An 11,262-nucleotide genomic window follows, 5' to 3' on the forward strand; every position below is an offset into this window, starting at 1 on the left:
GATCCCACCATTGGAATCAACTGAATGAATTTTTGGAGAGAGATTGACTTTTTGGTAAAAGCCATCTGCCCATGGCTCCTCACCTTAGCGTGGACTTATCAACTTCCATGTATTTTGCGAGCTTAGCAAGAGAAATGGAGGAGTAGACTTTGAGGAATGTCCGCACTTCCGACAATAGCTGCTGCTGCATTACCTCATAAAGGAACATCTTCAACTGAAGCTTGTATGCGTCCTGAGATAATTCCCAAGTTTGATAAAGGTAAACAAACACACAAGTCCTTTTTGTAAATTTTGTTTTGACTCTGATATAATAAAAACAGTGGTACCTGATTGTAGTTGACAAGAGGCTCGTCGAAACTTGGTGCCGAAGGGGTGATGAACTTGGGGCATGCATAAGAGAAGAGCTCATCATAGATACCGAATGCCTCATCGTCATACCTCTGCATCCTCATCATCTTTTCACCATACTTCTCGCGGAGCTGAGAGTTGACAAAGTCGTCAACGAGTTTAGTTTGAGGGTAGAGGGAGAGGCAAACAGCAAGTAATGCATACATCTGCTCATTCTTCTTGAGTATTTGATCGTACTGCAGTGACTTTTGATGGTACTGCTTTGTCTTGAAAATGTAGAGGAGAATCTTGTTGAATTCACGAACAACATCAACATACCTTCGCACCATGAGGTTGGCAAAGCCATAGTGATAAATAGTAGCGATATGGCATCCAATGACACTGGTGTAAACACCTTGCTGGGAGATGTCAATGGGCTGCAACCATTTGAGAGCAGTGTGGTAGTCACCGAGGAGGCAGTGAACACGCAAGAGACCAAAAACATACCATCTGTCTCCTGCTCCATGATTTCACAAGGAAGACAGAATCAGATGAAAGCAATCGACTTTATACAGACATTTTCACATCAATTCCTTATAAAAGCTGAGACAGAACATAATATAATCTTTAAAAAAACAACACCAACACCTAAACAATCAGAATTAACACCAAAAATACTCAGGACATTCTCTGTGAACCCTCATACAAGAATCAACGAGTCAATTCGATTTCGATTGTACACGCCATGGTCCTAAAATGCTTGTGAAACTCCTTCATATTAGGAATACAACATGCCCAAAGAATCTAAAATCCATCATTCATTAGACTTGATGTATCCTTTGAAACATTAACAATCACCATTTCACGCCTGATTATACTGAATATGAATCCTACTCATTGCTCTTATTCATGTGAACGTTACTTAAAGAGGAAAACAAAATCAACCAAAAGCTTAAAACTTTACGCAAAGAACAAACAAATCCAGCATTACAATATCCAAAATTCTCAAAATTTCATCATAAGATTCTAATTAAAGAATCCTAATCATAAAACAATATGCGATTTCATACTATTCTACTGACAAAGTTACCTTGTGATTCCAATTGATTCAATCTCCAGATCCTTCGAATCCAAACACTTCCTCTGATTCCAAATTCCTTTGTCGTATCAGCATATCGCGAGAGAAAGAGAGAGAGATAGAGGAAAAGAACTCGAGCACTACTCAGCTTCTTCAACAGAAAAACGACATGTAGCGTCTCTTAGAACAAAATCGGGTATACTATATAAGAGGCTCCCTTAACTTTTTTTCTTTTCTTCTAAATTATTGTTTTGGTTCAAAACACTAAAAACTCCTCAAAGAGTCTACCGACGGGTCTAATACTTACTAAAAGCACTACTCAGCTTCTTCATACGTACATTGAGAACTCGTGTTTTTTTAGAAGTATTAGACTATCAGCTACATTCGATCTGATGTTTGAAAACAAAGTATAATCAGCATAGTTTGTTGAGTTGTATCATATGTCAGATTCTCTTTTGGTTCTTATTAGCGTTCTCATTACCCTTTTCGTTTAATTGGTCAATACGTTATTTGATCTAGTGACTAGTAGTTAAAGTATGGTCATATATCGTCGAAAGCAAATGGCTTCTGTTAATTTTTATAGTTTGATTAATTGGATAAACAGAAATCGAATATCCCTGTTTCGAAAGTGATACTACTTTTTGAGTTTATTTGTAATTGTATTCGTCATGAATCTCATGATAGAGGTTCGTATTTCTAGACTAATATTTTAATTTGTCTTACTCATTGGTCAGATTAGCTTGTTCACGTGATGATATTTATATGGCACATGATATTATACTAAAACTAGTATTTTGTTGTCTCATACATAAAAAGAAGAGATCCTCAACTTAACATTTTATATAATCGAGGACCCACTCAATCTTTCAGCAAACATGAATTATTTCATTTATGTACTGACATGAAGAAGTAAGTAAAGTACTAGGTGGTAATTCTAAATAAAATGATGACTTGATTGTTTATCTAATTTATACTTTATACTTGTACTGGTGGTATCTTATCAGTTTTCGCATTCACATCCAGTATATGTGTGAATTATTGAGAAAATGTAAATCAGTCTAACCACACACACATGACACATGTATGTCTTTTGGGCTGTGCACATCAATGCCACCAACTACGTACATGTCTTTCTCGATATTTTTAGTTTTGTACTACTATTTTATATGGACAAGAAATTTTGCTTTTTCTGTTTTTTTCCATATTATGCTTGTTGTCTGTGTGACGATCACATACAAAGTCTTTGACACTTCTTGCAGGCACATGGGAACTTGGTTCTTGGGGTCATCCTTATTTATCAACCCATGCAGTACTGGTTAGGAATTTATTACGTTCTCTGTTAGCTAGTAAGATAATGTTTCGTTAATTTTGATGTAGAGATAGAGAGAAGATACAATTGTCCCTATGTGATTTGTAATTACCCTAGATTTTGCCTCAAGACCCTCAACTATAACGAAAAATAAATTACGACATATTTTTGTTTGGAAATATGTAAGTGCTACACATTAGTCATTAGTACATATCATGTTACGTGTTTGTATTAACTTTTAATACACAACATGTCATTCAACGTCTGTTAAGAAACTCAAATCCAACCTAAATCCATATTTCCAACAAAACATTTGACTTTTATCATACTCTACGTATCGTAGAGATTGTTTTTGGAAATATTTATATCATAATCAATGTTTCTGATAGTGGTTTATTGTAAATTGCGTACATAATTAACATGTGCTATTTAAACACAGGTAAGGTACAATCGAGCAATCGTGGCAGGGACCACATTTCCATTCACCCAGGTGCATACAAGAACTACCACATGAATTCTAATGACATACTTATATACTAACGGTTTAAGAGATGGCTAAGAATGACGACATGGACCAAGAACACACATGGACCGACCATGATCATGAATATAATGGATGTCTACATTAGAAGGGATTAGAAAGGTATATAATAATATGCTTGAAAAGATAGAATGGACCAAAAGCAAAATGAACAAACTTTTCAGAGAATGAAAATTAATATTGGTTTTTATTAAGAACTTAAGAAAAACGTTGACAAATCATATGACGAATCACCACTTCATGTAGTCAATCTGGAATCCGAACCGGGTTAGATATTCACTATATATATAAGTTCTGAAATAATAAATTGAAGCATGGAAACATTATACAATAAACGTAACCACAGAAAACTTTCAATGAACACTACGAATCTTGATCCTCACTCCTCATATCCGTATCCACGTGAACTATACTACGGATAAGCGTCTCACGACAGCCAAGTAATCATATGAACTTTCCACACCATTAAACCGTTCACTAGAATTAGTTGGTCCCAAAAAAAACAAAAAAAAATCAGTAGAAATAAATATTATATAAAACCAATTTCTTCTTTTATACATATATATTGATCCCAACTTTTTCAATTAAGTAATAATGTGATCTAGAAATAGAATCATATCATATTTGACCATTATGGTGGCACACCTCTCAATTGTTTCAAAGATGCTCTTATCAATTGTTTAGTAACACATGTTTAGTAGATCCCACAAATGTATAAAGGTCAAGAATACGTCTACGTCTAACCCCCTGAATCTCATGCCAAAAGCAATGACTTATTATAAAATGCCATAACCTCGGATTAATTATATATCATGCAGTATGATCGTAGAGCTCTTCCAAGGAATGTGTTTTGATTTTTTTCAACACACGTAATTGTAGATCCTATCTACGGAAAAGTCTACTCATTTTGTTTGATCTATTTTAACTTTTTAGGCAAAATTCAAAACATTAAAAAAAAAAAAGAGGATAACAGAAGAGAATGAGATATATATATATATATATATATATATATATATATTTAATTTTTTTGTTTGCCGTCATGAAAATGTTTTTCAACAGAAAAATTGCTGTTACCAAGATAAAATTTTAAATTCATTATCTCAAAAAACCAAAAAATATTAAGAAAAAATAAAAAAATAAAATTGAATAGGTCCGAGTCGACAAAAAAAAGATGGACCCGACCCTGTCAGCAGCACTTGGTTACTCTTCATTCATCCTCTAAAAACCGTATAAAAATCGTTCAACGTGACTCCGCAGTTGCAACTCAGAGAGGTCAGAGAGCCACTCTCTTAATTTGATTTCTTTCCTTTTGTTTCTTTTCTCACCGAATCTTAGTCTCAAGTCGGTCCTTAGCCAAATACAATAGGGTTGTTTTACAGTTAAACAAATTACGATTTTGCAACAAAAACAATTTTCTGGTCTCTCTCTCTCTCTCTCTATATATATATATATATCAACCTTTGAGAGTACTGAACCTTTCTCTGTTCTCTTCACGGTGAGTTTGTAAAGACTAAAGGTTGAATCTTTAATTCATTCACGGTGAGTTTGTAAAGACTAAAGGTTGAATCTTTAATTCATTCACGGTGAGTTTCTCTGTTTGATGATTAATGGCGGTTTCGCTCATTTCTTATCCATTGGATAAGAAAAAAAGAAGAGTTGTTTGTGAATTCTTGTAGATTGCATTATAACTTCAAGTTCTTATTAGTGATTTGTTACCATTTGCGTCTTTAACTCTTTATCTGAAAACAGAGTCTCTCTGGTTGACCAAATCAACACATCACAATCATGAATCACACTTATTGATTACATATCTCACACATATCCGAATCTTTATTTTCCAGTAGCAGCAACATGTCTTGTCCCCGTCACTAATTGAGTGCACCGCATAGTTCAGTTTGTGTTTGTGGTTTTCATTTAAAGTTGGATTCGTCTTTTTATTTTCATTGTAGAAGAAGATGGTTACCTTCGGGAAGAAGCTCAAGGAACGGAGTATTCAAGAATGGCAAGGGTAATTTCTTGATATACTATTCGAAACAGTACTAATGTTTGTCCTTTACTAATGTGAATCATGGTCTCTCTCTCTCTTTCTCTCTTGTAGATATTACATTAATTACAAACTGATGAAGAAGAAAGTGAAACAGTACAGTCGCCAGTTAGAAGGAGGGAATCTTGAACGTCGCCATGTTCTTAAAGATTTCTCTAGGATGCTTGATAATCAGGTAACTACACGTTTTAGCGTGTTTTAAGAATACAAAAGTGGTGTGGAGCGTTTTGTAATTTGCTAATTCGGATGTGAATGCAATTTACTAGATCGAGAAGATAGCTCTTTTCATGTTGGAGCAACAAGGATTGCTTTCAAGTAGGCTACAGAGACTAAGGGAGTCGCATGATGCTCTTCAAGAGCAGCCTGATATATCTCTTGTAACTAATCTTAAGGAGGAGTACAGAGCTGTTGGACAAGATCTTCTCAAGCTTCTGTTTTTCGTTGAGATGAATGCTATTGGTATCCGTAAGATACTGAAGAAGTTTGATAAACGACTTGGTTATAGATTCACAAACTATTATGTCAAGACTCGTGCTAACCATCCTTATTCTGAACTTCAGCAAGTCTTTAGACATGTGGTAAGCTCAAGTCTTATATGCAACTGTATTGATCACTCTTGATCTAAGCTTGAATTTAATTATAAATGTTGATATATAGGGCCTTGGAGCTGTTGTTGGAGCTGTATCTCGTAACCTTCATGAGCTTCAAAACAATCAAGGAAGCTACTTATCGATTTATGATCAGCCAGTTCTTCCACTCCAGGATCCTGTTGTGGACTCAATTAGAGCAGCAGTGGATAGGCTAACTCGGTCAACAAACTTTCTACACTTTATGGCTCAGCACGCGCTTATAATGCAAGAAGAGTTACCGAGTCCACAAGATGAGGAAGGGGAAGAAGAAGATGGGAGATATCACTTCATGTCTCTATTGTTGAATTTGGTTAACACGTTTCTCTATATGGTCAATACATATATCATTGTCCCTACAGCAGATGACTATTCCATGAGCCTCGGTGCAGCAGCAACGGTGTGCGGTGTTGTAATTGGTGCTATGGCTGTAGCTCAGCTTTTCTCTTCAGTTTACTTCAGCGCCTGGTCCAATAGATCCTACTTTAAACCCCTCATATTTAGTAGCATTGTCCTCTTTATTGGGAACTTGTTATATGCATTAGCTTTTGACCTCAACTCAATAGCAGTTCTCTTGATTGGTCGGCTTTTCTGTGGGTAAGTCTCTTTAGGCTTCAAACTGCTCATATCATCAGTTCTTGAGGAATTAACCATATTGTATATATCAGGTTGGGATCAGCAAGAGCAGTGAACCGGAGATATATAAGTGACTGTGTACCGTTAAAGATCAGGATGCAGGCTTCAGCCGGGTTTGTTAGTGCAAGTGCTCTAGGAATGGCGTGTGGTCCAGCGCTTGCTGGTCTATTGCAAGTCAGATTCAAGATCTATAAAGTTACATTTAACCAAGATACATTGCCGGGGTGGGTTATGGCTATAGCTTGGCTTATGTACTTAGTCTGGCTAGCTATTTCATTTCGGGAGCCTGCACTTCACCCTGAGGAGATTCCTAAGACTTCAGAAGAGTCTAATAACTCTGGTATGTCTAATTCCTAATTCCTTCTTTGATAGACTGATAGATAGGACTTATCAAAAACTGATTGTAACGGTTTTTGTTTGGTGTGAGTGATAGAAACAGTCCATGATGTGAATCTGGAGAAAGGTATAAAACAACCATTGCTGATTACAGCAGAAGAAATAGAAGAACAAGGTGAAGATGAATGTGATGGAAGCGAAGAAGCTGCTGAAGATTCCCGTGCACCTGCAAACTCCATTGTAGCTGCTTATAGGTTACTTACACCTTCAGTAAAGGTATATAAAAACCTGAAACAATAGAATTCACTTCTGAGATGTAATTGTGCAATTCTGATGATGCAACTTGATTGGTTTTCAGGTTCAACTATTGATATACTTCATGCTGAAGTATGCAATGGAGATTCTTCTCTCTGAATCTAGTGTCATCACAACTTATTACTTCGGTTGGTCCACGAGCTCAGTTGCCATCTTCTTGTTTTGTCTTGGTCTCACGGTTCTTCCTGTTAACCTCGTCGTTGGAAGCTACATAAGCAACATGTTCGAAGACCGGTAAGTTTTTTTCTCTGTTTGCTGATTTCTTCTATTCTCCTTAATGTTTCCCTAAAGTCATAAACTTTATGTGTCACAGGCAAATCCTGTTGGTCTCGGAGATCATGGTCTGTGTAGGAATACTTCTCAGCTTCCATGTAGTTGTTCCTTACACTGTTCCACAATACGTTTTCTCAGGACTCATCATGTTTGTTTCTGCAGAAGTTCTTGAAGGTAAAAAAAAATAAAAAATTGATACTATACTCAAAAACTTCTATATAGATCAATCTTACTAACCCCACTTGTTGTTTTATAGGTGTTAATCTATCGTTACTCTCGAGAGTAATGTCGTCGAGGCTATCGAGAGGGACTTATAACGGAGGTTTGCTTTCGACGGAGGCTGGCACGATCGCACGTGTGATTGCTGACGCAACGATCACGGTGGCTGGTTACTTAGGACGGGATATGCTTTTGAATGTCACGCTGCTTCCGTCTCTAGTCATTTGTGTTTTGTCCATCGTAGCTACTTGTTTTACTTATAACTCCATGTATTAGTAGTACAAATTTTATCCCTTAATAACCAAATCGTTACAATTTGAACCAAAAAGTAGATGTCACACTAATAAGGGTACGTTGACTAAAACATTAATGACATATCAAAAAGGACCATTTGCCTGCGCTTTCGGCAAATTTAATACAAAATCGGTCACGTGATTGGATAATTATTGTGCTATGGACCTCAAACTCCTACTTTACTCTTCTCTTTGGTGGATCATCGGAATTAATTTCTATAAAGTCTTTGATATTTGTTTCTTTCTTCTTATTATAATCACATCACCTGCTGTTTACATATTTTGACGATTTATTTCTGTGAAATATCATTTCGAAATGTAACAAAACTGTTCTTTTTTTTTCAGAAGTTTCTTCGTTTGCTACTTTTTTTTCTTGGTTTTTCTGTTTATTTGGTTGTGATCGTATAGTGGATGCCACACGGATTGTAATAACGCCAAGAAAATCATAAATCATTGTAAACTTGTGATTTGGTTCGTTGAAAATGAACGTTGCCACTAGCAATTGTTCCTTGGTTTCCTTTTTCACTTTTTTGTTATTTTTTATATATTGTAGTATTTCTTAAAGATATAGTGCTTTATAATCTCCACATAATTATGTCTCGTGATTCTTTAATTACAAGTCTCCATACATGGCTGACCAAAATCAACAAGTTGGTTTTAGTTAAGCAACGTTCAATGATTCAGAATTTCATAAACTTGATTTAGCATGCGACCACAAATCTTAATATATGATGTGATATATTTTGTTTTTATTTTAATAGATGTAACATACAGTATTTGTTAATATCATAAGCTATTATATAAAAGTGCAAATGAAGATATACAAAACACTAACACAAACCACAAGTTTACAAGTTTTTATTCATCTTTCTATAATTAACCAAACACTAGTTATAAAAAAAGCAATTTGTACCACCCAACATCGACACACCCATGTAGTGGAGTCAGGAGTGGATGATAAATATATGGACACGTATAATATGGATAAACGCACACACATACATTCCATGTTTGATTGTGATGAGTGTAAAGACATTAATGANTGTTTCCCTAAAGTCATAAACTTTATGTGTCACAGGCAAATCCTGTTGGTCTCGGAGATCATGGTCTGTGTAGGAATACTTCTCAGCTTCCATGTAGTTGTTCCTTACACTGTTCCACAATACGTTTTCTCAGGACTCATCATGTTTGTTTCTGCAGAAGTTCTTGAAGGTAAAAAAAAATAAAAAATTGATACTATACTCAAAAACTTCTATATAGATCAATCTTACTAACCCCACTTGTTGTTTTATAGGTGTTAATCTATCGTTACTCTCGAGAGTAATGTCGTCGAGGCTATCGAGAGGGACTTATAACGGAGGTTTGCTTTCGACGGAGGCTGGCACGATCGCACGTGTGATTGCTGACGCAACGATCACGGTGGCTGGTTACTTAGGACGGGATATGCTTTTGAATGTCACGCTGCTTCCGTCTCTAGTCATTTGTGTTTTGTCCATCGTAGCTACTTGTTTTACTTATAACTCCATGTATTAGTAGTACAAATTTTATCCCTTAATAACCAAATCGTTACAATTTGAACCAAAAAGTAGATGTCACACTAATAAGGGTACGTTGACTAAAACATTAATGACATATCAAAAAGGACCATTTGCCTGCGCTTTCGGCAAATTTAATACAAAATCGGTCACGTGATTGGATAATTATTGTGCTATGGACCTCAAACTCCTACTTTACTCTTCTCTTTGGTGGATCATCGGAATTAATTTCTATAAAGTCTTTGATATTTGTTTCTTTCTTCTTATTATAATCACATCACCTGCTGTTTACATATTTTGACGATTTATTTCTGTGAAATATCATTTCGAAATGTAACAAAACTGTTCTTTTTTTTTCAGAAGTTTCTTCGTTTGCTACTTTTTTTTCTTGGTTTTTCTGTTTATTTGGTTGTGATCGTATAGTGGATGCCACACGGATTGTAATAACGCCAAGAAAATCATAAATCATTGTAAACTTGTGATTTGGTTCGTTGAAAATGAACGTTGCCACTAGCAATTGTTCCTTGGTTTCCTTTTTCACTTTTTTGTTATTTTTTATATATTGTAGTATTTCTTAAAGATATAGTGCTTTATAATCTCCACATAATTATGTCTCGTGATTCTTTAATTACAAGTCTCCATACATGGCTGACCAAAATCAACAAGTTGGTTTTAGTTAAGCAACGTTCAATGATTCAGAATTTCATAAACTTGATTTAGCATGCGACCACAAATCTTAATATATGATGTGATATATTTTGTTTTTATTTTAATAGATGTAACATACAGTATTTGTTAATATCATAAGCTATTATATAAAAGTGCAAATGAAGATATACAAAACACTAACACAAACCACAAGTTTACAAGTTTTTATTCATCTTTCTATAATTAACCAAACACTAGTTATAAAAAAAGCAATTTGTACCACCCAACATCGACACACCCATGTAGTGGAGTCAGGAGTGGATGATAAATATATGGACACGTATAATATGGATAAACGCACACACATACATTCCATGTTTGATTGTGATGAGTGTAAAGACATTAATGATTAAAGTGTAGTGTAAACACGAGATGAAGAAAGAATAAGAAGATATAATATTGACCAAGTCCAAAGCGCGTCGCCCTCGAGGTTCTACTTCTACGTGCATGATTCATGAAATGATGAAGTTGCCATCTACTTTCGCATTCGTTTGAAAGGATGTTACAAAACAAATGAAACATGATTAGCATTGAAGAAGAAAATCTTATAGTAAAATATTATTTCAGTTAGGAAGTCTCTTATTGCACAAGTGACTTAGTATATTTTAACAACAACCAAGAAAAAAAACAGACTAGTCCAATATATCGTTATAAGAAACATTAAAAAGTAGTAGGCCAAAAAAATTATATTTTCACTTGGACCCCATTTCATGGATATAATTTTACTGGTCATTGGTCAATAAAACATCTGGCCAACCATTTAATTCGTAAACTAATAAATCTCTTCGATTGCTTGTTTGTTTTTTCTTTACCAACATATTTTACAATTCTCATTACCATTACACTAATCAAATGGAGTAGTATAAGCCAACAAAGAGACAGAAGTCAACTCTGTTCAACCTTCAACGTGAGCATAATATACTTACCTAACTACCCATAATATTCTTTCTATACATTATTGTTATGTTTTAGAAATTGACTACTATCAATCAGAAGCAAAATTTTGGTACGAGTCTCCTTTT

At 35.0% G+C, this 11,262-nt stretch overlaps 3 protein-coding genes across 10 annotated transcripts; 2 read left to right on the forward strand and 1 right to left on the reverse strand.

Moving 5' to 3' along the window:
- On the reverse strand, positions 80-1,074 carry LOC104727822 (eukaryotic translation initiation factor 3 subunit L-like). The gene is made up of 3 exons (XM_010446891.1): positions 1,044-1,074; positions 327-844; positions 80-232 (listed from the first exon to the last, which is right to left on the reverse strand). The coding sequence occupies exons 1-3, from the start codon at positions 1,072-1,074 to the stop codon at positions 80-82; spliced, it is 702 nt and encodes a 233-aa protein (XP_010445193.1).
- LOC104722732 (SPX domain-containing membrane protein At4g22990-like) lies at positions 4,509-8,032 on the forward strand. Of its 8 annotated transcripts, none has more exons than XM_010440947.2 (10): positions 4,509-4,527; positions 5,205-5,263; positions 5,354-5,474; positions 5,566-5,877; positions 5,957-6,522; positions 6,594-6,901; positions 6,995-7,173; positions 7,256-7,446; positions 7,526-7,659; positions 7,742-7,980. In XM_010440947.2, the coding sequence occupies exons 2-10, from the start codon at positions 5,211-5,213 to the stop codon at positions 7,978-7,980; spliced, it is 2,103 nt and encodes a 700-aa protein (XP_010439249.1). In that variant the 5' UTR covers positions 4,509-4,527; positions 5,205-5,210. The 8 variants fall into 8 exon arrangements, with proteins under 8 accessions (XP_010439249.1, XP_010439244.1, XP_010439247.1 ...); XM_010440942.2 differs by lacking the exon at positions 4,509-4,527 and adding an exon at positions 4,534-4,838; XM_010440945.2 differs by lacking the exon at positions 4,509-4,527 and adding an exon at positions 4,534-4,838 and having other exon boundaries at positions 5,208-5,263.
- On the forward strand, positions 9,066-9,582 carry LOC104722733 (SPX domain-containing membrane protein At4g22990-like). Its single transcript, XM_010440949.2, has 2 exons — positions 9,066-9,209; positions 9,292-9,582. Exons 1-2 carry the CDS (start codon positions 9,101-9,103, stop codon positions 9,528-9,530), a joined length of 348 nt encoding a protein of 115 aa, XP_010439251.1. The 5' UTR covers positions 9,066-9,100; the 3' UTR covers positions 9,531-9,582.

Source organism: Camelina sativa, chromosome 11, assembly GCF_000633955.1.
Source record: "Camelina sativa cultivar DH55 chromosome 11, Cs, whole genome shotgun sequence".
Lineage (NCBI taxonomy): Eukaryota > Viridiplantae > Streptophyta > Magnoliopsida > Brassicales > Brassicaceae > Camelina > Camelina sativa.